The following is a 27,543-nucleotide window of genomic DNA, read 5'->3' as shown; positions in this document are numbered from 1 at the left end:
TGCTCTTGAGATTCTACACACAAATATATACGTATCAAATGTAATTTATCTTTTAGAGAATATAAATTAAAATAATACAGGGTCAGTGTAGTGTACCTTTGTCAGTGATGCAATCAAATGGAGAAAAATTGTCCACAAGACTAAAGCAGTTTATCTCAATAGCAGATTTTCAGACTTGATAGGTGAAATTTCCAACTCCCATTAAATCTGAGTTTCATATATCTAAAAATCAGGAATAATCAGGTGTTGAAAGATGTCCAAAAAGCAAATTTTGTTTCTCTGTGCATTGAATTGCAAGAGGTTAGATTTCAATTGCATACAAATTTCTTCTTTGAGAAGTGTCCCCAGGGGTGCTCCACTCTGGCTGTTGGTGTGTCCTCATGCTGACGCTCAGCGATTCTTCTATAGCCGTGGTTTCCTGTGCCATGCATGCACAGTAGCGCCTCCTTCTGCTATCCGGCACGTCCATGGCACAGGCTGCTCAGTGCCTTCTCTACCATCCTCTGCTGTCCTCTCTTCCAAATAAAAGTTAGACAGAGTAAGTATTGTTTGTTTATCATTTTCCCTTTCTCAAGTTGTTCTCCCAGTTCACTTCACTGCCTAAAAAGAAAAACAAATTTATAGTGTTAGTTAGTTAGTTAGTAAGGTTTGGTTTCTGCATCATTACCATGCTGGACTTCAAGTGGTGTGAGACTTGCAAGGAAGCTATGCCAGTTTCTGATGGCCATGCTTGCTGCATCAAGTGCCTGGGACAGGGTCATCAGACCCAGTCCTGTGTACACTGCTCCTGCTTGACTGACAGGGCTTGAAAGGATCACTCCAATAGACTTAAAACCTACCTGTATGAGAAGTCTCTCCAGCTGGCAGAACCTGAGCAACCACCTACTAAGGACTCGGTGCCAAAGCCTAAAGGTACAGACTCTCAGCATCCCTCTGCCTCGGCTAGCACCACTCCCATGGCAGATCCATCCCCAGTGTGCTCCTGGCCTCTGTCACTGTCATCACGGGCCATGCCAGTAGAAAAATCTGTGATGGCTTCACCAGCACCATCCATGACAGCACCGCTTGAAAGGGGGCTTTCCGATCCGATCCGATCTGCAAGCATCCAGCACCTCCAATGCCATCAGCTTCTTTGGTTCTGATTGCACTGACATCTGAACTCAAATGGTCATCAGTCACTGTAACCTTGCCCTCGGCACCTGGCTCTGAGTGTAGGTGGCACCGCTCAAACTCACTGCACTGCTTGCATGACATGCAAATATTGGCACTGTGGAGAATCAAGGCCACAACTCCACCTCCATGATTTGCATGCCACTATTCTCACCACCACCAGGCCTCAGAGGGGTCCTCATGGTAGGCATGGTCTCCCCATTCGGCACAATCCAAGGTGTCAGGGGACCATCCTTCATTGCCGTGCCCATCTGTCTCAGCACTGTACCAACCATATCAGCACTCTAGTGCTGAAGACTCCCTCTTGGAAGGGGAACAGGACTCCCCATTTCAGCCCTCCTCATCCTCACTCAATGACATGGTGATCTCAGTGTCACCCACTCCCACGGATGAAGCCAGGGCCTTCCAGGACCTCTTTCATAGAGTGGCCCAGGCCGAAGACAAGGACTTACAGGAGGTGCTAGTTAAACAGTTCTGGCTCCTGCACACACTGCATCCTCCTTCATCTAGGATGGCACTCGCTATGGATGAAGCCATGATGGACGCCACCAATGTCATATGGCAAACACTGGCTTACATACCTCCCATGAACAAAAATGCAGCCAAAAAGCACTGTGTTGCTTCTGAGGATGCAGAGTTTTTATTTACATAGCTTTTTATATGTAAAAAGTATATGTAAAAAAATAGTTTTTATTTACATAACTCTCTGGTGGTGGATGCGGTTCACATAAAACCAAATCATTCTGCTCTACCCCCAAGGACAGAGCCAGCAAAAAATGGGACATAATGGGACATAAAGTGTATTCGTCCTCCTACACATGGCCAGCTATACAATTACATTGGCCAGCTATGACTATCAGAACCACTCCAAACTCCAGGAGCTGGTTCCGGTGCTGCCAGAGCACCAACTCCAGGACCTTGTCAGATGGCAGGGCAGTCCACAATGGACATCACACATGCGGTGGCTCGGGTCATGGCATCTGCTGTAGTCACGCATCGCATGTCCTAGCTCCAGTCCTTGGGAGTCCCCAAAGACTTTCAACAAAAGGTGGAGGACCTCCCCTTTGATAGACAATGTGTATTTGCTGAGAAAACTGGTTATGTCTTTCACTCTATGAAAGACTCCAGAACCATGCTTTGTACTCTGGGCATGTATACTCCTCTGGTCATAGAATCATAGCACAATAGAGCTGGGAGAGACCTAAAAAAGCCATTGAGTCCAGCCCCCTGCTCTAAGCAGGACCAAACCCATCAGATCAGCCCCGCCAGGGCTTTGTCGAGGCAAGACTTAAACACCTGCAGGGATGGAGACTCCACTACTTCTCTGGATAGACCATTCCAATGCTTCACCACCCTCCTAGTGAATAAGTTTTTCCTAATGTTCAACCTGGACCTTTCCAACCACAACTTGAGCCCATTGTTCCGTGTTCTGCCATCTGTGACCACTGTGAACAGCTTCTCTGCAGCCTCCCTTCAGTAAATTGAAGGCTGTTATCAAGTCCCCCCTCAGGCTTCTCTTCTGCAGACTAAACAGTCCCAATTCCCTCAACCTTTCTTCAAAAGTCATATGCTCCAGCCCCCTAATTATTTTGGTCACCCTCCGCTGGACCCTCTCCAGTGTATCCACATCCTTCCTATAAACGGGGGCCCAGAACTGGAAACAGTACTCCAGATGCGGCCTCACCAAAGCCGTATAAAGAGGAATAATCACTTCTCTGGATCTACTGGCAACACTCCTCTTGATGCACCCTAATATGCCATTAGCTTTCTTGGCTACAATGGCACACTGTTGACTCATGTCCAGCTTCTCGTCCACTACAACTCTCAGATCCTTTTCAGCAAAACTAAGACCAAGCCAGTCGGACCCCAGCCTGTAACAATGCTTGGGATTCTTCTGGCCCAAGTGCAGCACTCTGCACTTGCCTTTATTGAACCTCATCAGATTTCTTGCAGCCCATTCTTCCAATTTGTCTAAGTCAGTCTGGACCCTGTCCCTACCCTCCAGCGTATCTACCTCTCCCCCTAGCTTAGAGTCATCCACAAACTTGCTGAGGGAGCAATCCAATCCCTCATCCAGGTCATTGATAAATCTGTTGAACAAAACAGGACCCAGAACCGAACCTTGGGGCACTCCACTAGAAACCGACCGCCATCCCGACATTGAGCCGTTGATCACTACCCTTTGGGCCCAACCTTCTAGCCAGTATTCCATCCATCTTACCATCCATTTATCCAATCCACATTCCTTTAACTTGCCGACAAGAATATTGTGGGAGACTGTATCAAAAGCTTTGCTAAAGTCCAGATAAATTACATCCATTGATTTTCCCCTATCCACAGAGCCAGTTATCTCATCGGAGAAACTAATCAGTTTGGTCAGGCATGACTTCCCCTTCATGAATCCATGCTGACTATTCCTGATCACTCTCCCCTCCTCCAAGTGCCTCAAGATGACTTCCTTGAGGAGCCCCTCCATGACTTTCCAGGGACTGATGTAAGACTGACCAGCCTGTAGTTCCCTGGATCATCCTTCTTCCCTTTTTTAATGACGGGCACTACATTTGCCTTTTTCCAATCATCCGGGATCTCTCCCGATCTCCACAACTTTTCAAAGATAACGGCCAAGGGCTCATCAACAACATATGCCAACTCCCTCAAAACCCTAGGATGAATTAGGTCTGGGCCCATTGATTTATGTACATTTAGCCTTTTTAGATAGCTCCTAACCTGTTCTTTCCCCACCAAAGCCTGTCCACCTTCATCCCACAATGCATCACTTATCGCATTAGTCCGGAAGCTGTCTTTGTCCGTGAAGACAGAGGCAAAGAAAGCATTAAGTACTTCAGATTTCCCTACATCATCTGTCATTGGGTTACCTCCCTCATCCAGTAGGGGCCCCATGCCCTCCCTGATCACCTTCTTGCTAACATGCCTGTAGAAACTTTTCTTGTTATCCTTCACATTCCTCGCGAGTCACAATTCCAGTTGTGCTTTCACCTTCCTGATAACCGCCCTACATTCTTGAGCTATACATTTATACCCCTCCCTAGACATCTGTCCCAGTTTCCACTTTTTGTAAACTCCCTTTTTGTGCCTAAGTTTTCCAAGGATTTCCCCATTAAGTCAGTCTGGTCTCCTACCATACTTACTTCTCTTGCTGTGCATTGGGACAGTTTCTTTCTGTGCCTTCAATAGGGCTTCCTTAAAATACTGCCAGTTTTCGTGGACTCCTTTTCCCTTCATGATAGCTTCCCAGGGGATTCTACCCATCAGGTTCCTGAAGGAGTCAAAGTCTGCTTTTCTCAAGTCCAAGGTGTGTAATTTGCTGCTCTCTTTCCTTCCTTTGGTCAGAATCCTGAAGTCTACTGTCTCATGATCACTGCTTCCCAGGTTGTCCCCCACCTCTACCTTCCCTATTAGTTCCTCCCTGTTTGTAAGCAGCAGGTCGAGCTGCGCATGACCTCTGGTTGGGTCCTTCAGCACTTGTACCAAGAAGTGATCTCCAACATTCTCCAGAAATTTCCCGGACTGCTTGTGTACCACTGTATTGGTCTCCCAACAGATGTCAGGGTAATTGAAGTCCCCCATGATAACAAGAGCCCGCAATCCGGAAACTTCTCTCAGTTGTCCAAAAAAAGCCTCATCCACCTCATCATCCTGATTTGGCGGCCAGTAGCAGACACCAACCACCACGTCTCCAGTGCTGCCTACACCGCTAAGCTTGAGCCATAGGTTCTCAACAGGCTGAAGGTCATTCTTGGCCATATCATTAGTTTCCACGTGCAGAAGTAGGAAGGGGTAGTATTCTGAAGGCTTGAGCAGTTTTGTAAGTCTCTCAGTCACATCCTGAATTTGAGCTCCCGGTAAACAGCACACCTCACGAGATTGCAGGTCTGGTCAGCAGATGGATGGTTCAGTCCCCCTTAGGAGGGAGTCCCCTACCACCACCACCCGTCTTTTTCTTCTAGGGGTGGTGGTCATTGAACCCCCACCCCTAGGACTACACATCCTCTGTCCTGCAGTAGAAGCAGTTCTCTTGTGATTTTCTTCCTGTGGGGCTGCTTCTAAAGCATTCAGCACCGCAGAACCAGTGGAGAGTGCCTGAAAGTGATTATTTATCTCTATATCAATGGGGGACTCGTGTACCGGCCTTCTTTTTCTTCTAGAAGTTACATGCTGCCAGTTCTCCACTTCATCCCTTACCACCCTCCCCGGTTCTTCCACCTGCCGTGCTTGCACGGTTAAATGCTCTCTTGTGTCAAGGAAATCTTCATCCTCCCTGATTGAGCGTAGGGTAAACACTTGAGCCTCCAGTCCTCTAATTTTTTCTTCTAAAATGGAGACCAGCTTGCACTTATGCAGATGAAATCCCTTCTTTCCTCAGGGAGGAAGACAAACATGGATGGATGTGGATGTGATGCCCCAGGAGGTCCTGGAGCTCTGGTTCAGTCCAGGAGGGGGCCCTTCGTTTTGGAGCCCGTTTGGGGTCCTGGCTCCCCTTGTCTGGGTTTCTGCAGCTCCCCTGGGCGGTGCGGGGTACTGGGCATCTAGCCATCCCTGCGGGTCGGGCCTTGCTGGGTGCTGTGGAGCCTTGGGGGAGTGTGGCGGGCAGCTCTGCACATGCTGCCTGTCTCACACTCTCAGCTTCTTGCCACGGGGTCTCCGGGTTCTTGCAGCTTTAAAGGCTTCAAGGACCTGGGGACCATAGAGGCTTGCTGGGGGTGTCTGGAGCAGCCGTACTCTCCAGCAGGCTGCCGTCATGGAGGACTGCTTCTTCTGGAAGAAGCAGTCCGGGAACAGCTACACATGCCTTCTTCCAGAAGAATCTTCCAGAAGAAGGTCCTCTTCCTGATTCTGGAATGGAATACAGAATCCGGAAGAGGGGGCACCTTCTCCCAGAAGAAATCCGAAAGAGCATCTTACCTGTGTAGGAGCTCCACAGATCTTCCGGAAGAAGGCACCGTTCTTGCAGATCTTGCCTGTGTAGAAACAGCCTATGAAATCAGGACTTAATCCCACTGAAGTCACTCAAGGGACAGTAGTGTAAAACTTACACTCGATTGATCAGGATTGGGGCTATTACCTTAGGAATGTGTGCAATTTTAGAAAAATTGAATGAGGGCAAATTTTTAAAGCTAAATTTAAAATTTCTCTTGAGTCTTCAAAAAAAAAAGCCAGAAATGATATTGTTAACTGTAAAGTTAAGGGATTTGCTTGTTTGTTAAGCTTTTAAAGCTATTGCACTTCCAGATAAAACGTGCTAGAATAAATTACTTGTAAAACATGCACAACTGGAGTTAGTGTTTGCCAAATATGACATTAGGACTGGCCATTTTCACAGGTCACAGAAAAACATGAAATATTTATTGCTTCACTTAGTCAGCCATAACTGTGATTTAATAAATGACCCTGCACTTTTGATAACAGTAGGGACATAAGGACAGCCATGCTGGATCAAACCAATGGTCCACCTAGCCCAGTGTCCTGCCTCTGACAGTGGCCAGTGCCAGATGCTTCCAAGGGAATGAACAGAACAAGACAATTTCAAATTATCCATCCCCATCATACAGTCCAGACTTCTGACAATCGGTGTGGGTTGTGTCTCTGATCATGGTGGCTAATAGCTATTAATGGACCTGTCCTGCATGAATTTATCGAATTCTTTTTCTGAGCCCATTTAAATTTTTGGCATTCACAGTGTTACCTGGCAATTCATTTCACAAGTTGACTATGTGCTGTGGGAACAGTATTTTCTTTTGCTTTTTTAAAAAAATCCACCTATTAATTTTATCAGGTGATTCTCCCCCTAAGCTTTTGTGTCATGTGAAGAGGTAAATAATTCTTCCATATTCAATTTCCCCATTAAAATCATGATTTTACAGATCTTTGTTATTCCCCCTTAGTCATCTCTTCTCTAAGATGAACAGTCTGTTTACTTAACCTCCCCTCATATGAAAGCTATTCCATACCCTTTGATCATTTTTGTTGTGCTTCTGTCTACATTTTCCAATTACAGTATATCTTTTTAGAGATGAAGTGACCAGAACTGTATGCAGTATGCAAAGTGTGGGCACACCATCAGTTCAGATAAAAGCATTATAGTCTCTGTCACTTTCCTACGGGTTTCTAACATTTTGTGAACTTTTTTGACTGCTATTGGACATTGAGCTGATGTTTCCAGACAACTTACCACAATGACTTCAAGACTTTTTTTGAATGGTAACTGGTAATTTGGACCCCATCCTATTGTGGTATTATGTTTTCTGGTGGCCATAACTTTGCACTTAACAGCACTGAATTTCATCTGCCATTTTGTTAATCAGTCACACAATTTATTGAGATAATTTGTAACTCATGCAGTCAACTTTGGACTTAGCTATTTTAAATGATTTTATATTGCCTGAAAACTGCTTTATCTCCCCTGAATATTCTTTTGATATCTTAATTCTCCAGGGGCCCTACTGCCCTACATGGTAGACATCCTGCTTCTGATGTATTATTTAAATACTAAGCAAGCAGTTCGACAGCACCTTAAAGACTAACAATTTTATTTATTAGGTAATGAGCTTTCGTGGGTAAGACCAACTTCCTCAGATCACCTTTATTAGGTTTTGTGCCCTTAGCTGGATGGTCTTCAAAATTTTTCTTGTCTACAATATTATATACTTTTATACTTCACTTGTTAGAATTTATGTTCCTTTTGATTTACCTCACTAGGATCTGACTTTCATTTTTTTGAAGATGCCATATTACTTCTAACTACCTCTTTATTCTCCTCTTTATTGGTCCTCTTACAGTTTTTTTTGTTTGTTAGTTTTTTGGTGGGGGAGCTATACATTTAGTTCTAGCCTGTATTATGGTGTTTTTAAATTCTCTGCATACAGATTGCAGGTAGTTCACCCTTGTGACTATTAATTTTAACTAGAATCTTCATTTTCCTATAGTTTCCCTTTTTGATGTTACAAGAGTCCTTTTCGAAAGGATCCCGGGAACTTTGAAATCCCCTTATTCCTATCTGCTGATAGGAATAAGGGGATTTCGAAGTTGGCAGGGTCCTTTTGAAAAGGACCCCCGTCTGGTTGAGCCACGCGGCAGTGAAAAGCAGCAATTTCGAAGAGCTGCAGCCTGCTAATGAGGTACTGAATATGCATTTCAGTGCCTCATTAGTAATCTTCAAAATAGCCATTTGCATGGCTATTTCAAAGATTTGGGCCAGTGTAGACACGGCCTACCAGACCCTTATCTAACTTTTTCCTCTCAAAATTATATGTCCTCAGTTGACTTGACTCTACCGGCTTCTCTCTCTTTCTCTGTCATTTTGTCAACTGAATATTTCTAAACCAATTCTGATGGGAAGTTAAGACTACTCACTTTCCAGTACAATTTGTTTAAAAATATGTACCAGTCCCCCAAAAGTTACATCTCAAAGAGTGACACTTCCAGGCATGCAAATGTCAGCAGTGTGTGTGTCTTCATTTTTCAGGTAGGAAAATGGGAGAACAACACCCTCAGCCTGAAGTATTCCGTGTGGCCAAGATTTAGTTCTTTTGCAGACAGTGACCCTGATGACAACCACTTGAGTATTGTTACCCTGGAGGAGGCCCCCTTTGTCATTGTTGAGGATATGGATCCTTTGACTGAAACATGTGTAAAAAACACTGTGCCATGCCGTAAATTTGTCAAAATTCAGTAAGTACAAATTTATTGGACAATATAGTTTTCAAATACACCTGCTCTTTAGCTTCTTCTTCTTCCCATCCAACGTTTTCCTTGTTTCTTTTGTTTTTCAAATATATAGTTCAGTTTCCTCTTTTGTTGTTCTCTTCTCCATTCCTTATGCATTTCTTTACTTTGCCCCTACCATTCACGTCTTTGTGCACATTTTTTTCCTTTTTTGTGATTTGAACTGTTACACAATTGAGCTTCTGATTAATGTTACATAAATCACAATCTCTGGATGATAAATTCACAGTAAATTCTCAGTCATGAAAACTTAGTTTGAATCATATGGAAATAGATTTCACTACTGGCTAAAGGCTGTAGTTTAACACAAGCTTTTATAACTGATTTAAAGATGTTGAAATGCTACTCTGACAGTGGCAAATACTGAAAAGATGTATTTATGTATAATACTTTGTAAGGGAAAGCTCTTTGACAAAGAATACAAATATGTCACGTGCATCAGAGATGGATTCCTAGGCTCTGTTCCTACTCTGCTTGTGACTTGCTCTGCAATATTGGGCTTATCAAGACTTATCCAGAGCCATAGAAACAGGGAGGTAGCCATGTTATTCTGTACTCCAACAAAACAAACCAGCAGAAATGTAACACTTCAAAGACTAACAAAATGATTTATTTGGTGATGAGCTTTCAACGGACAGACCCACTTCTTCAGATCAATCTCATTTCCAATACAGACTGATATTTATAAGCACAGAGGACTAAAACAAAATAAAAAATGAAATAAAAACTGACAAATCAAATAGGATCGAAGAAGGGGGATGAGGAATGGGGACATGTTAATTGTCCTGAGATAATTACAAGTATCTAAGGAAGAGAAGAAGTCCTTGTAAAGCGTGAGGTAATCGATGTCTCTGTTCATACCATGTGTTCATGTGTAGAATTTGAATATGAACTCCAACTCACAAATTTCTTTCTCTAATCTGTTTTTAAATTCTTTATGCCCTCGGACACAAGTTCTCAGGTCTTTAACAGAATGGCCCACTCCATTGAAGTGTTCCCTGACAAGCTTATGTGTATTGTGTTTCTTGATGTCTGCTCTGTGTCCATTTATTCTTTGGCGAAGGTTTTGCCCAGTCCGTCCAATGTACGTAGTGGCAGGGTATTGTTGGTACATAATGGCATATATGATGTTGCTGAAAGTGCAAAAGAATGTGCTTTTGATCTTGTAACTAACATGGTTAGGTCCAGTGATGGTATCCCCAGAATAAATATGTGGACAAAGTTGGCGGTGGGGTTTATTTCAAGGAAAAGTTCCAGGATTAGTATTATTGTGGTGTAGCCTGTGATTGCTGGTGAAAATCTTTCTCAGGTTAGGAGGTTGTCTATAGGAAAGGACAGCCCTGTCGCCTACAGCCTTCTGGAGTGTAGCATCCTGATCCAGAATAGGTTGTAGGTTTTTAATGATGCATTGCAGGGGTTTGAGTTGGGGGCTATAGGTGATGACAAGTGGTATTCTGTTGTTGATCTTGGGCCTATCTTGAAGTATCTTGTTTCTGGGTATGTGATTGTATCTGCTCTGATCCTACTGACAGAGACCAAAAACTACAAGACCTCTATCAAGCATTTTTAAAACTGGATTACCCACGGGGAGAAATAGAAAAACAAATTGACAGGGCCAGATGAAACCGGTCAGTGAACACTTCAATGGAGTGGGCCATTCTGTTATAGACCTGAGAATTTGTGTCCTAGAGCATAAAGAATTTAAAAACGGATTTGAGCAAGAAATTTGTGAGATGGAGTTCATATTCAAATTTGACACATGAACACATGGTATGAACAGAGACATCAATTACCTCACACATTACGAGGGCTGCTTCTCTTCCTTTGATGCTTGTACTTATCTCAGACAGGACAATGAATATGCCCCCACCCCTCACCCCCTCCTTCAATCCTACTTGATTTGTCAGTTTTTATTGCAATTTTTTGTTTGTTTGTTTTGTCCTCTATACTTATAAATGTCAGTCTGTAGTGGAAATGAGATGGAGCTGAAGAAGTGGGTCTGTCCCTTGAAAGCTCATCACCAAATAAAGCATTTTGTTAGTCTTTAAATAGCTACATTTCTGCTGCTTTGTTTTGTTTCAGTGCCACAGAAGTCAGTGGGAAAAAATCTCAATGATTTCAATAGATGCTGACTCAGGCCCTTAACCATTCTGCACCTGTGTATATGCTGCAGCAGAATGAGGGTGATAATAATGGCAAAATATGGCAAAAATGTTTGTTTAAGTTACTTGTATTTGTTACCTGACTTACTGAGCCCCAATTTATAATTCCACCACCAGCACCACGAAAGCCATCCAATACTGAATTAGCTAGGTATGTAAAGTCCCGTTTTGATTCTGAGTGCTATATCAAACCCACCAGTAGTTTTAATTTTGATCCAATGCTACCCTCAGATTTGTGGGTACCCATCATCCTCTTGTAAAATTGGTTATAGGAATTTGTAGATGGCTTTCAAGATATGCGGCAGACATGTGATACCAAACATTTCAATATTTTGTTAATGAAATCTATTTATTTATTAAGGTTCTGTCTAACTTTATGAAGAACCAGCACATTAGAAGGCAGAATTTTACCTCACAGTCAAAATGTCTCACTTTTGTATCCTCCTCTTCTCCCCTTGTCTATGGTAAATGCACGGTATCTTGGCTGGTATATAGCCTCTTCTGTTTTTAATAACTGAACTGGTTGGCCCTTTCTCTCATCTTAACAGCAATTCAACTAAGGAAGGAACTAACATCAAGAAATGTTGCAAGGGATTCTGCATTGACATCCTAAAGAAGTTATCTAGAACTGTGAAGTTCACATATGACCTATACCTGGTGACTAATGGGAAGCATGGCAAAAAGGTCAATAATGTATGGAATGGAATGATTGGTGAAGTAAGTTCTGTTAGGTAAAAGAACTCTTAAGTAAAAACTTGGCAAACAAGCATTTTTAATTCATTTGGAAAAGTATGGTATACCATATGTGGATAACATTGTTGATTTCCTGTCTTCCTGTTCCTTCTCTTTCCGGATCAGGTGGTCTATCAGAGAGCAGTTATGGCTGTGGGTTCTCTTACAATTAATGAAGAGCGTTCAGAAGTGGTGGACTTCTCAGTGCCATTTGTTGAGACTGGGATAAGCGTCATGGTATCAAGGAGCAATGGCACAGTTTCTCCATCTGCATTTCTAGGTGTGTTATTTTCTTTTCCCAGATCAGTTTAATTGAATATCCATAGACTTTGGTAACTTTTGCTTTTCAACAACATATATACTGTACCTATGTTTTCTGTAACACTCTTCTGTCAATTTTTGAATTGTGTTAGAAAATATGGACAGCAGACTTAGCTATTAATGTGTGTGAGGTGCACTGCAAAGCTAAGTGAGAAGATTATCTATTTCAGATGCAGTAGGTAAGATCCAATTAATTAATTTCACCCTGAATAATTTTCCAAAAATATTTTCTTGTAGAGAGCTGCCTCTTAAAATTATGTTCTGGCTGCACAATATTTCTTAACCTTTATAGCATAATAAGCTGTCTTATTTCTTATTAAGTTTACAGAACATAAGAGAAAAGTCTTCTGTAGTGAATGAAAAATATTCTGTAGTGAAAGAAATTAATGTACAGTGAGAGTAGATTCCAGATAACAACAGAGGCATGTAACTTTAAATCCTCAAAGTTATTTTGATTTAACTGAGTAACACACAGAACTTCTAATACTATCTTAGTTAACTTCTGAGTCAGTTCTCTACGCTGCATTCTAAATATTCTAGGGAGATGAAGAATGGAGACACTGGAAGAGAAGTAAAGGATAGAATAAGAAGCTGATGAAACTCAGAATCACAGAATCATAGAATTATAGGGCTGGAAGTGACCTCAGGAGGTCATGTAGTCCAGCACCCTGCCTAAAGCAGGATCAACCCCAACTAAATCATCCCACCGATGACTATGTCATCCAGGACTTAAAAACCTATAGTGAATGGAGATTCTACCACTTCTCTAGGCAACTCATTCCAGTGCTTCACCACCCTCCTGGTGAAATACTGTTTCCTAATATCCAACCTACACTTCTACCTGTGTAATGTCAGACAACTGCTCCTTGTTCTGTCATCTGTCAGCACTGAGAACAGTCTATCTCCATCCTCTTTAGAACACCCTTTCAGGAATTTGAAGGCTGCTATCAAATCACTTCTTACGCTTCTTTTCTGCAAACTAAATAAGCCCAAATCTCTCAGCCTCTCCTCATAGGTCACGTGCTCCAGTTCCCTAATCATTTTCATTGCCCACACTTGGACGCTCTCATGTGTTTAATGGGGGCAGGTGGGGGGAAGAGGGGACAGAACTATACGCAATACTCCAGATGCGGCCTCACCAGTGCCTGGTAGAGGGGAATATTAACTTCTCTAGATCTGCTGGAAATGCTCCTCCTAATGCTCCCCAAATGCTGTTAGCCTTCTTGGCTGCCAGGGTACACTTTTGCCTAGTATCCAGCCTCTCATCCACTGTAATCTCCAAGTCCTTTTTTGCTGCACAGCTACTTAGCCAGTCCATCTTCAACCTGTATCAGTGCTTGGATTTCCTCCATCCCAACTGCAGGACTTTGCACTTGTCCTTGTTGAACCTCATCGAATTTATTTTGGCCCAATCCTCCAATTTGTCTAGGTCACTCTGGACCCTATCCCTACCTTCCAATGTCCCTCTACATTGTCCCCCTAGCTTAGTGTCATCTACAAATTTGCTGAGAGTGCAATCCATTCCCTCATCCAAGTCATTAATAAAGATGTTAAACAATACAGGCACTAGAACTGATCCTTGGGGCACTCCACTTGAAGCGGACCACCAACCAGACACTGAATCATTGGCCACTACCCGTTGGGCCTGTCCATCAAGCCTGTTTTCTATCCATCTTACAGCCCATGTATCCAATCCATATTTCTGGATTAAATTTATCTGCTTTCTTCCTTTCCCCCCTATATTGCTGTACACTTCTTTCTTCCTCTTATAACTTTTCCTTTTAAGATTTCCCTCTCCTCCTCCAGCATCTTTTTCCTTTTTTGCCGCACTGTCTCTATTTCTCATGATTGGACTGATCTTAACTGAAGATGAAGAGAGCTAGAATTGTGTCCTTTCACAACTGGTGAAAGGGGCCACTAGAAAACACTCTGAGGTATTCCCCACCCTGCTTCTTCGGCAGAGTGCATTTGTTAAAAAAATATTTCACAACCTTATCCCTCACCAGTTCCCCTAATTCTGCAGAAATGCATGTTGTAATGCTGTTTTCTGGGATGAGATAGAAGGAAAATAATGTCAATATCATGGAATCATAGGGCTGGAAGGGGCTTCAGGAGGTCACCTAGTCCAGCCCCCTGCTTCAAGCAGGATCAACCGCAACTAAATCCTCCCAGCCAGGACCTTGTCAAGCCAGGACTTAAAAACCTCTGAGGATGGAGAATCCACCAACTCTCTAGGCAACACATTCCAATGTTTCACCACACTCCTGGTGAAGTAGTTTTTCCTAATATACTACCTATACCACTTCCTCTCTAATGACTTCTCAGACCATCTCTCCTTGTTCTGCTATCTGACACCACTGAGAACAGTTTCTCACCATCCTGTTTAGCACTCCCCTTCAGGAAGTTGAAGGCTGCTATTGACTCATCTCTCAGTCTTCTCTTTTGTAAACTAAACAAGCCCAAATCCCTCAGCTTCTCCTCATAGGTCATATGCTCCAGCCCCTTAATCATTTTTGTTGCCCTCTGCTGAACCTGCTCCAGCACATCCACATCCTTTTTATACTGAGGGGCCCAAAACTGGACACAGTATTCCAGATGTGGCCTCACCAGTGCTGAATAGAGGTGAACAACCACCTCTCTAGATGTGCTTGAAATGCTCCTCCTAATGCATCCTAATATGCTGTTAGCCTTTGTGGCTACAAGGACACACTGTTTACTCATATCCAGCCTTTCATCCACCATCACTCCTAAGTCCCTTTCCACTGTACTGCTTAGCCAGTCAGTCCCCAGCCTATAACAATGCTTGGGATTCCGTCCCAAGTGCAGGACTCAACACTTTTCCTTGTTGAACCTCATCAGATTTCTTTTGGCCCAATCTTCCAATTTATCCAGGTCTCTCTGGATCCTATCTCTACCCTCCAACATATCTCCCAAGCTTTGTGTTATCTACAAACTTGCTGAAGGTGCAATCCAGTCCCTCATCCAGATCATTAACAAAGATGTTGAACAACACCAGCCACTGAACCAAGGCTTGTGGAACTCTGCTTGAAACTGACCGCCATCCAAATATTAAGCCCAAATGTTGAGCCAGCTTTCTATCCATGTATCCAGTCCATACTTTCTTAACTTATGGGCAAGAATGGTGTGGGAGACTGTATGAAAAACTTTACTGAAGTCAAGGTATGTCACATCCACTGACTTTCCCATGTCCACAGAGCATGTTACCTCATCACAGAAGCTAATCAGATTGGTCAGGCAGGACTTGCCCTTGGTGAATCCATGTTGGCTACTTTTGGTCCCTTTCCCATCTTCCAAGTGCTCTAAAATGGATTCCTAGAGGATCCCCTCCATTATTTCCCTGAGATTGAGGTAAGGCTGACAAGTCTATAGTTCCCTGGATTGGCCTTCTTTTCTTTTTTAAAGCTGGGCATGACATTTGCCTTTTTCCAGTCTTGACATTAGACATGACATTAGGAAGATTTAAGAAAAAAGTATGTAGAAATGAAATTCCCCAGGTAACTTAAAGTAAAAGTTCAACATCTACATACAACATCTATTAGCACAGTGATTATACAAATAATGTGACACCTTGATAACATGATAGCTTTAGATTTCTGAAAAGAGAGCTTATGTTTTCCAGTGAAATAACATCTAGCTGTGACAAAGCACCAGGTAATATTGCATGATAACATGGGCTGTGTCTACACTAGCAAGTTCTTTCAAAAGATTTTTCGAAAGAAGGGGGCTCTTTCTAAAGAGCCTATGGAGCATCTACACGCAAAAAGTGTTCTCTCAAAAGAATGTGGTGCTCCTTTTGAAATCACTCTTCCTTTCCCATTTCAGGAAGAGCTCCCGCTTTTGAAAGAAAATGCGTGTAGATGCTCCTCGTAGCCCTTCTTTCGAAAGAGCAGTCCTCATGGAGCCTGATTTTTTGATCCCCAGCTTGTTCTTTTGAAAGTGCTGGGGGTGTGTGGAAGCTCTCTTTCGAAAGAGCAGATCACTCTTTTGATCTGGATTTTGTGTTTGGATGTACTCTTTCAAAAGAAATTCTTCTGGAAGGGATCTTCTGGAAGGACTTCTTTCAAAAGATCTCTGTAGTATAGATGTAGCTATGGGGTGCATCTACACTAGCTGGCTACTTTGAAGTAGCCGGCACAATGTTGAAATAGCATGCGTCGCGTCTACGCACACCGGCTACGTCTACACGTGAAGCCAACATCGAAATAGATTATTTCGATGTAGCAACATCGAAATAGGCTATTTCGATGAATAACGTCTACACGTCCTCCAGGGCTGGCAATGTCGATGTTCAACTTCGACGTTGCGCGGCACCACATCGAAATAGGCGCTGCGAGGGAACGTCTACACACCAAAGTAGCACACATCGAAATAACGGTGCCAGGCACAGCTGCAGACAGGGTCACAGAGCGGACTCAACAGCAAGCCGCTCCCTTAAAGGGCCCCTCCCAGACACAGTTGCACTAAACAACACAAAATACACAGAGCTGACAACTGGTTGCAGACCCTGTGCCTGCAGCATGGATCCCCAGCTGCCGCAGCAGCAGCCAGAAGCCCTGGGCTAAGGGCTGCTGCCCACGGTGACCATAGAGCCCCGCAGGGGTTGGAGAGAGAGCATCTCTCAACCCCGCAGCTGATGGCCGCCATGGAGGACCCGGCAATTTCGACGTTGCGGGACGCGGATCGTCTACACGGTCCCTACTTCGACGTTGAACGTCGAAGTAGGGCGCTATTCCTATCCCCTCATGAGGTTAGCGACTTCGACGTCTCACCGCCTAATGTCGAAGTTAACTTCGAAATAGCACCCGACACTTGTAGCCGCGACGGGCGCTATTTCAAAGTTAGTGCCGCTACTTCGAAGTAGCATGCACGTGTAGACACAGCTACCATGTGCTATTTCGACATTGAAATCAACGTTAGGTGGCTAGACATCGAAATCGCTATTCCTATCCGAAGATGGGAATAGCGCCCGACTTTGACGTTCAACGTCGAAGTAAAGCCTGTGTAGATGATCCGTCCTGCTACTTAGAAATAGTGGGATCCTCCATGGCGGCCATCAGCTGAGGGGTTGAGAGATGCTCTGTCCAGCCCCCGTGGGGCTCTGTGGTCACCATGCACAGTAGCCCTTAGCCCAGGTCTTCTGGCTGCTGCTGCTGCTGCTGCTGCTGCAGCTGGGGGTCCATGCTGCGTTCACAGGGTCTGCAACTGGTTGTTGGCTCTGTGGATCTTGTGCTGTCCAGGGCAAGTGTGTCTGGGAGGGGTCCTTTAAGGGAGCGGCTTGGGGCTTTGCTGGCCCCTTATTTCGATGGGGAGCACTTGTGTGTGTGGACGCTCTGCATTTCCTTCCAGGGTGGCTCCTTTCGACATTCTCCGTTGCCACTTCAACAGTGAACATCGACAGCACCAGCCCTGGAGGACGTGTAGACGATACGTGTCGTATGTTCTTACGTCGAAATAGGCTACTTCAATGTAGTGTGCTAGTGTAGATGTAGCCATGATGTTTAGTTCATTCTGCAGATTCTCTACGCTACCTAGGCACTAGAGTGAATTTCACCTCCTGTAAAAAACTAGTATTGATCTACTGATACACTGAAAGACCATGACTTCCCACTGATCGTGGAAAGCACTGTAAGTCTATCTTCTGATTGCAGCCACTGTCATTTCACACAATAGCAATTCCTGCTGCAACAGAAATGGTGAAACATGACTGTGGTTGAAGAGTGTCTTCTTTGGGTAATGTCTCTACTATATGGCCATATCTACATGGGCAGCCTCTGTCAACAGAACAGGGCTTCTGTTGACAAAACTCACTGAGCATCTACATGGTTAAAGCACTCTGTCAAGAGTTTGTTGACAAAACTCAGGGTTTTGTTGACAGAGTGCCCGTGTAGATAGTTCAGTTGACAGAATGGGTTCTCCATGGCGGCTGGCTGCCAGAGCCAGGAGATGTCCTCTCCACAGCTAGCGGAGCTCTATGGTTACTGCTTCCACCCTCCCTTAAAGGAACAGGGATCCAGAAAGCCCAGAGCAGGAAGCTTGTGTATGTGCCTGCAGGCTGGTTACATGTGCCCAGGCACACACCCCAGCAGCCATGCCCTACACATTGCCAAATGGCAGAGGCATCCCAGGAGTGCCCCCCCCGCCCCAAGGACCCCAGGAGCCATCCCAGGGAGAGCAGAGATACCCATGAGGATCAGGGCGGTATTGGGCCTCTGGGCTGCAACAGGCCCCACATCCCTGTCTCTTGTACCCCTTCCCACTTCCCTGCCTCCCCGGCTCCCTGTCCCCCATCCCCCACCCCCTCCCCATTCCTCCATTCTCCATCCCCTTCCCCCCTTCTGCTCTCCCCAACCCCCTGCCCCCTCCCTCTTTCCCCCCTCCCTGCTCCCACTGTGCTCAGCCAGTGACTGACTGGGTCCCTTTCCTGCATCAAGACAGCACCGACGGTGGACCTCCCAACACCGAACTGGTGACCCACGGAGTGGTAGCTGTTGGGGGCAGCCAGCTTATAGTGGGTGATTGTGACCCTCTGCACCACGGGGATGGTGGTTTGCATGTTGATGTCATGGTGGCAAAGGGCAGGGTTGAGTCAGGTGTACACTCACACGAATGTGTCCTTGTGCTTTCTGAAGTTCAGTGTCTGCTGCTCATCACACCATTGCTGGATGGCCAGGACACGGTGATGTTGAGGGCCTGCTCTGCAGGCCATCTCTTTGGGTTTGGTCCCTAGATGTGGTCATGGAGACTGACGATAGCCAGTGGCAGGGCCAGCAGGAGCTGGTCCACAGTCCTGGGTATGCCCGGGGGCTGCTGTGCCAAGGTCGATGTTGGGAAGGGTGCAGGTTGGGGTGAAAGGTATTAGGTCAGGGGTGTGTGGGAAGGACGGGGAGGTTGGGTTGGGAGGGGTCCGGGGGGAGTGGGTGTCCGCGGGGGTAGGTGTCGGGAAGGGTGTTGGTTTCAAGTAAGGTGGAGAGTGGTTTGGAAAGAGCGGTGTCTCTCTCAAACAGCAAGGAGAACTGCAACAATTTTGCTTTCCCTTCAGGAGGTAGGCAAGCCTTGGCATGGGCAGGGGTCATTGGCCGGGGGGATGGAGCCCTTTAAGGGAGCTCAGGGCTGGTGCTCTAGGAAGGGCTTTCTCTCCATGACTACCTGCCTTCCAGGTTGCAGGGCCATCTCTATTGACAAAAGGGTCCATTCTGTCAACAGAACAGCTGGCATATGTGGATGTGCCCTGCCGAGTGAGAGACTCTCTCTGTTGAGGCGTGTTTGTGTGTAGATGCACTCTGCTGACAGACGTTCTGTTGAGATTTCTCTGTCGACGGTGACTTCTGTCGACGGAAGCTGCCTCAGTAGACATGGCCTACGTGGATACAAGACTTACTTGAATCAGGATTACCAATGAACTACAGAGCTCATTTCTGGCACCTGTTCGATAGCATGCCAAATCACAAAGATGAGGAAGTGTCTAGTAGATTGTTCAGATTTCAACATGGTGATCCAATGACCAAAATAACCTCCCAAACCCAACTATTATTCAAGAAAGGTTGTTGTTTTTTTAAAAAAAAAATCCACATAAAATAAAATAGATTAGTCAAATTGCAGGAAGACTGTGGATTCATATGTTTTATTTCAGTAAATCGCTGACCTATCAAAATCTTCCCTTCAGCTCATTACGTTCAATCCTAATGCTTCAGTAATTTCATGTGGAAAATACCATTTAAAAAGGAACGATTCAATAGGGTTGTCTTGAACGTACTGCATGTGGCTACATTTTCACTCTGCTTGCATTTTGAAAGCCTTTCAGCAATATTCAAAATAAGGAGTGTTTTTACACTTTTCACAGCAATATAGTTATTATACATCTGAAGAACTATCTTGGTTTCACTGACCACGTATACAATTTTTGAAGCAGTAAAATAGCCCCTTTTTGCTAAAGTTTTGAGTCATTACACCTGTGAAGTACAGATGATGTTATTACCCCAGTCAATCCGGTATAAATATTTGGAGCCCATTCCTACTTTCTTATATAAAAGTGCAACTGCCAGTGAAGGCAGATTGGCTGTGCAGTAATAATATATGTGAAAAGTTGTAAAACTATTAGAAGTAGTTGTTAAAAAGCTTTCTTCAGAAAAGTAATCAGATAACAGCTGACCTGTACATATAGGCTACGGCTACACTAGCAAGTTTTGCTGAGAAAACCCCAGTTTTGTCGACAATATTGGTGGAACGTCCACACATAAAATGTGTTTTGTCAACAGTATGTCGACGAAAGTCGGCACTTCCACCTACAAACTTCTGCTTCTCCCAGAGGAGGAAGAGCGCCTTCTGCCAACAGGTTTTGTCAACCAAAGAAGTTGTGTGGACACTGTGGGGTGTTTTCTTGTGCCAGACAGGGGGTCCAGGACATGGGCAACCCTGTCTGTTGTGCTTCTGGGTGCATGTTTTGTCAACAGAACAGAATTCTCTTCTGGCTTTTGTGTGGCCACACTCTGTCGACAGAAGTTTTGTTGAGAAATCTCTTCCGACAGTGACTTCTGTCGACAGATGGTTGTAGTGTAACCATAGCCACAGTGAACAGAGATGTTGAGTATCAAGTATAAATAGTGATAGAACAAGTTTAAATTTTTATAATATAAAATTTGTAAAACAAAGAAATTTCATAACATTTTTGCAATTCTCCCTGCTCCTCTCCACTTCTTTGGTTGAAGTCTACATCATAAGTTTTCTGACCATTAAATGTTGCTCTGTTTTGAGGAACTCACCGTTTCTGCTGCATGGTACCACCTGTTCCTACCTCCCTGCCCCGCCCCCCCCCCGCCCCGTGTGCACATGTACATCTGGAGGCACTGCACCAGTTCTGATTGGTGGGGCCAACTGGTTATGGGGGAGTGGGATGACCAGCAGTGGCTCCAGAACTTCTGAATGCAGAAGAACACCTTCCTGGAGCTCTGTTTCTGGCTCGCCCCTGCTCTCCAGAGACAGGACACCCAGCTGCAACCCACTATCTCTGTGGAGAAGCAGGTCACCATCACCCTCTGGAAGCTCACCACCCCTGACAGCTACTGCTCCATGTGAAACCACTTTGGCATGGGGAAGTCCACCATCAGGGCAATCCACAAGTAGGTAAGGCACTCTTGGGCTGCAGACCCTTCATGGGAGGTGCGGTGGAGTGTCCTGCCTAAGGGGGACCTGGGGAAAGTGGGTTTGGGAGTGCATGGGGTGAGGTTGCATGAGAGAAATCACCATCCCCGGAGGACCATGCTGTCCCACTCCCTCCACAGTCCTATTGCCAGGGGCTGGGGCAGCCTCCCAGGGAGGATCCTGGAGAGTTGCAGGACAGGGGACAGGAGAGGGGATGGGAGGGGGAAGAGGGGACTCCTTTGGGGCCCAGAGGTCCCTTCCCTCAATCCCTGACTTGTGTGTTTGGTCCCCTCCCTTTTCAGATTGTGACAGCCATCAACACCATCCTGCTGTGGAGGATCATCCGTCTGGCAGATGTGGGTGCAGTCATGGGGTTCCCGAACTGCTTTGGGGATATTGACAGAATCCACTTCTCAACCTGTGCCCTGGACCCCAGCATGACCAAGTATATCAACTGAAGGAGATACTTTTTGATGGAGCTGCAGGCCTTGGTCAACCACCGTGAACACTTCATAGACGTTTATGTTGGGTATTTGGGCTGAGCACATGACATGCTGATGTTCTGAAATTCTAGCATGTGCCAGAGGATGGAGAATCATAGAATCATAGAATCATAGAGAACTAGAACTGGAAGGGACCTCGAGGGGTCATCGTGTCCAGTTCTCTGCCCTCTCAGCAGGACAAATCACCATCTAGACCATCCCCAATAGGTATCTATCTAACCTGATCTTAAAAATCTCCAGTGATGGAGATTCCACAACCTCCCTAGGTAATTTAATCCAGTGTTTAATCATCCTGACAGCTGGGAAGTTTTTCCTAAACCTCCCTTGCTGCAGCTTAAGCCCATTGCTCCTTATCCTATCCTCAGAGGCCAAGGAGAACATTTTTTCTCTCCTCTCCTTGTAACCCTCTTTAAGATACTTCAAAACCACTATCATGTCCCCTCTGAGTCTTCTCTTTTGTAAACAAGCCCAGTTCTTTCAGTCTTCCCTCAAAGTTCATGTTCTCTAGACTTTTAATAATTCTCATTGCTCTTCTCTGGACCTTTTCCAATTTCTCCACACGTGTCTTAAAATGTGGTGCCCAGAACTGAACACAGCACTCCAACTGAGGCCTGATCAGCTCAGAATAGAGCGGAAGAATGATCTCTTGTATCTTGCTCACTACACTCCTGTTAACGCATCCCAGAATCTTGTTTGCTTTTTTTGCAACAGCATCACACTGTTGAATCATATTTAACTTGTGGCCCACTATGACCCCTAAATTACTCTCCACAGCACTTTTTGGTGGACAGTCGTTTCTCATTCTATATGTATGAAGCTGATGGTTCCTTCCTACTTGGAGTAGTTTGCATTTGTCTTTATTAAACTTCATCCTGTTTTCTTCAGACCATTTTTCCAGTCTGTCCAGATTGTTTGGAATTATGACTTTATCCTTCAAAGCAATTGCAAACCCCCTCCCCCAGATTGGTATCATCTTCAGACTTAATAAGGATACTCTCTATGCCAATATCTAAATCATTGATGAAGATATTGAATACAACTCATCCCAAAACAGATCCCTGCGGAACCCCACTTGTCATGCCGTTGCAGCATGACTGTGAACCATTAATAACTACTCTTTGAGACTAGTTATCCAGCCAGTTATTCACCCACTTTACAGTGGCCCCATATAAGTTGTATTTGCTTAGTTTATTGATAAGAATATAATGCAAGACCATGTTAAATGCCTTACTAAAATCTAGGTATACCACATCTATTGCTTCTCTCTTATCCAAAAGACTTGTTATCCTGTCAAAAAAAGATTGGTCTGGCATGATTTGTTCTTTGCAAATCCATGCTGGCTGTTGCCTATCACTTTATTTTCTTCCAGATGTTTGCAGATGAATTCCTTAATTATTTGCTCCATTGCTCTTTCCTGGCACAAAAGTAAAAGTGACTGGACTGTATTTTCCTGGGTTGTTCTTTTTAATCTTTTTTATAGATGGTCATTATATTTGCCCTTTTCCAGTCTTCTGGAATCTCTTCTGACTTCCAGGACTTTTGAAAGATGATAGCTAACCTCCTCTTTCAGCTCCTTAAGTATTCTAGGATGCATTTCATCAGGCCCTGGTGACTTGCAGCCACCTGATTTTTCTGGCAGTCCGGAATGTGCACATGCCACTGTGCATGGTGGGAAATGCACCCTACCCCCTCATGCCCTGGGTCATGAAGCTGTACACTGGCCAGCTGGATCCAAGCCAGGACCTTTTTAATGCCTGACTCAAGTGGGCCCAGATGCCGGCTGAGGGCACCTTTGGCTGCCTGAAGGCATGCTTTCAGTGCCTGCTGACCCACCTGGACATGGGGGAGCACAACTTCCTCCAAGCTGTGGCCATGTGTTGTGCCTTGCAGAACATAGTGGAGGGAAAGGGGGAAGCCTTCCTCCCAGGTTGGGGGGCAAATGCCAGCTTTAGCTACAAACAGCTGGACAAAGCTCTGATTCGCCAGACCCATCAGGACAGGGTGTGTATCCGGGAGGCCCAGCGGGTGCCTCAGGAACACAGCCCTACCCCATCCCACCACTACTCCTCCCTTTGACCCCTCCCCTCTCCCCAAGCCCTGTCCAATAAACATGGGTGCAGGGGTGGTGCTCAAATAACTGGTTTACTTAAACAGTGAAAAACATGTGGAAAAGAAACACTGTAATAACAAACCATGTACAATAAAACAACACGTGAAACTAGTGAACTATGTACATTGGGGGGGCTTGGGCTGGGGAGGGGGGCCTCAGCCCCTGGAGAGAGTGGTGGGCTGTGAACCCAAGGGGGAGTGGGACCCTGAGCAGCATTGGCCTTGGGATCCCCTTCCACTGCTGTTTTGGGGCCAGGAGCAGAGGGAGGTATGAAAGCGGTGGGGCTGTGGTTGGGGGCTGTGCCTGGGGGCTGCCTGCTGGGTCTGGGTGGCACACACTATCTTGCACATGGTTCCATCTGCTGGGACCACAATGTGAGGTCCTGCCCAAGCTAGCCAGGCGACACTCACAGCATGCCCCATCTGCATGCACTCCCCTTGGGTTGTGTGACGCATGGGGTACTTACCAGAGGGACCCTCACCCAGCACTGATGATGCTCAGCAGGTGGCCTGGCTGGCAGGGACTGACTCCAGGACAATCATGAGGTTGCTGCTGCTCACTTTGGACCCTGTGTCTGCCTCTGGCTCCAGTGAAGATTGCGACTCAGAGGCCTGCTCCTCCTCCTCCTCTGGGGGCTCTGTCTGGAGGCAGGGGACCTCCAGTGCTGTGTCAACAGGGTACTATAGAGGTGATGGAAGTCCCCCCCCCCCAAGATGTCGATGAACTCCTTGCAGGTGGTAGGTCCTGCCTTAGAACTTTGGCCAGCATTGTGGGCCTGGGCGTAGCCCTGGAAGAGCTCCTTGACCTTGGCCCAGATCTGCTCCATGCTGCAGGGGAAGGACCCCATTCCACAAGTTCTGTGGTCATCCATGTGTAGGTGGGGCCACTCTAGCTCTTGGCCTTGAGGGTCGAGGAGGATCTCCTCCTCACCCCACAGGTCCAGGAAGGGGCCCACCACTTTCTGTCCAGGGGTGGCTCCTAGGACACCGTTCTGGCTGGTCCCTTGAGGGCCTGTGGGTGTCTCGTGGCACATGTGCATCCACTATGCTGCTGGCTGGTGTGGCTGTGAGCACCTTGGAAGAGCCACATGGCATGCTGCTGCTCCAATGCTCAGCTTCCTGCCACAGTGTTTCCCATGATCCCTGTGGCTTTAAGAAAGACAGAAACCATAGACCACTGATTGCTGTGGACAGGGTGTCCCTTGGGGCACCTGCGTGGTGCCCTGGATGCCTTTTTTGTCAACAGAAGGCCCCCTGGAACATCCAGACTGGCTTTTGGATTTCTTCATTGTGGGGAGCAGGATAATGCTATTGACAAAAGTGATGTGTTTTGTCGATTTACTGTTGACAGAGCACTTTGGTAGTCTAGATGCTCCCTGGGTTTTGTCAACAAAACACTCTAGTCTAGATGTAGCCTATGTGTTTGGCTCATCATTCAGTGCTGCCTTTTGCTCTTTTTAGTTTGCTCCTGTTTATTTTTAAATGCTTTACCTCATCACCAAACTTTTTAAATTATTTAAGAGCATTCCACTTAAACAATTGTTTATAGCTCATCTTAGCTGCATTGTCCTGTGCTGCTTTATTTCTATTTTAATTAGTTTAATTTGAGCTGACAGTCTTTGATGTTTTACATTTTATATTTATTTCTGATCAGAAACATTCTGGCTATGTCTACACTTGCATTCCTCTTTCAAAAGAGGCATGAAAAGGAGGGAAATTGAAAATGCAAATGAGGTGCAGATTTACATATCTGAGTCCTTTGCAAATTCTCCTTTAGAAAAAGCTTCTTTCAAAAGAAAAAAAGCAGCATAGATGGGGCTTTTTTGAAAATAAAGCCCATCTCCGAAAGAACTTTTCTTCCTGAAACAAAATAGGAAGAAGGGTTCTTTCAAAGAAGGGGTTTACTTTTGAAAGAGCTGCATCTACACTGCTTTTTTCTTTTGAAAGAAGCTCGTTCCAAATATTATGCAAATGTGGAACCAGATATGTAAATCTTCACCTCATTTGCATTTTCAATTTACCTCATTTTCATGCCTTTCAGAAGAAGAATGCAAGTGGAGATTCAGCCTCTGAGATACTCTGTTACCTCTGAGAGAACTTTTCTAACATTGTACCGCATCGCTGATCGGTATTAGTTGAACCCCTCTAATCTGGAACTCTCTCATGTGGTAACATTTGTAATCCTGTATGATTTTAGTTAGCCACTTGTTATGGGTGCGGCCAAGTTTCCCACAGTCCCGTAAAGTTTGTTTACAGCCAGTACAGCTCCCCATATTCTCTAATGTTATTTAGCTGTAATTTATTCCTAAATGTCTTCTATGAACTCAGTAAGCAGTGGAAGTGTTGGTAATGCTTCTAGACAATATTGACCTTTCCTTGTCCAACAAATGCTCTCATTCAGCACCAGTTCAACCTGTATTTCCAACTGTGTCTTGACTAGGTTCTCCCAAATTAAAACTTATTCAATTTTCTTTCCTTAAAACAGCATCCAAAATAATGTTTGGGTTCCAATAATCCTTTGAAAAAACATCAAAACACTTCCTATTTTTTATGTTGCTCGTATGCAAATTAATATGAGAATAAATAATACAATATTCATTATTAACAAAATCTGTGTTTCTCAAAAGGGTTTCCCTTATGTTTGTCAGCTTTCAAAATGATCTGGAAGTTTCCAGTACCCTGTAAGAAACTCTTGTTGTTTTGCGTGCTTGCTAAACTATGCTAGCAATTTTATTCTCATTACAGATAACTCTGAGATATCTTATTTCAATAAATATATATCAGTCCATTGCCCCCTGTTTAAGTGATCTCTCAAAATGTAAAATTCAGATTTAGCAAAATTATTGATACACTTGCTAAAAAGTTAGCCAAGAACTACTCCTACTTCCCTTAAGAAATTTGTTCCAAAGATTAAAAACTTAACTTGCAAAAGTGTATCTTTGCCTGTTGTGGAAACACATAGGCCTTGTCTACACTTGCTTCCACCTTTTGGAAGGGGCATGTTAATGAGGCAGTTTGGAAGATGCTAAGGAGGTGATGACATGAATGTGCAGCACCTTATTAGCATAATGACGGCCCCCACAATTTGAAAATGCCACTTTCAGAACGCACACCGCTCATGTAGATGGCAGCCTTTCATAAGGACAGTCCTGACTTCAAAAGCCCCTTATTCCTAAAACCAAATAGGAAGAATGGGTTTTTGAAGTCAGTGGGTCCTTTTGAAAGCCTCTTGTCTACATGGCCGTGTCTACACTAGCTTCATTAGCATGCGGGCGGCCGCGGCGCTTCGAAATTGACGTGGCTTGCCGCCATGCGGCTCATCCCGACGGGGCTCCTTTTCGAAAGGACCCTGCCTACTTCGAAGTCCCCTTATTCCCATGAGCTGATGGGAATAAGGGGACTTTGAAGTAGGCAGGGTCCTTTCGAAAAGGAGCCCCATCTGGACGAGCCGCGCGGCGGTGAGCCACGTCAATTTTGAAGTGCTGTGGCCGCCCACGTGCTAATGAGGTGCTGAATATGTATTTCAGTGCTTCATTAGTAAACTTCGAAATGGCCATTTGAATGGCCATTTAGAAGTTTGGGGCTAGTGTAGACGTAGCCCATGAGTGGCATGTGTTCTGAAAGTGGCACTTTCGAATCACACA

At 45.0% G+C, this 27,543-nt stretch overlaps 1 protein-coding gene across 1 annotated transcript in view; it reads left to right on the top strand.

Moving 5' to 3' along the window:
• Nucleotides 1-27,543, top strand: part of GRIN2A (glutamate ionotropic receptor NMDA type subunit 2A) — a 476,283-nt gene that overhangs the window by 338,778 nt on the left and 109,962 nt on the right. The window contains exons 5-7 of the mRNA XM_075010498.1: nt 8,654-8,859; nt 11,624-11,792; nt 11,934-12,087. Coding sequence (XP_074866599.1) covers nt 8,654-8,859; nt 11,624-11,792; nt 11,934-12,087 — 529 coding nt within the window. The remainder of the gene's footprint in view (nt 1-8,653; nt 8,860-11,623; nt 11,793-11,933; nt 12,088-27,543) is intronic.

Source organism: Carettochelys insculpta, chromosome 16 (assembly GCF_033958435.1).
Source record: "Carettochelys insculpta isolate YL-2023 chromosome 16, ASM3395843v1, whole genome shotgun sequence".
Classification (NCBI taxonomy): Eukaryota; Metazoa; Chordata; order Testudines; family Carettochelyidae; genus Carettochelys; species Carettochelys insculpta.
This window is presented reverse-complemented; position numbering and strand designations above follow the sequence as displayed.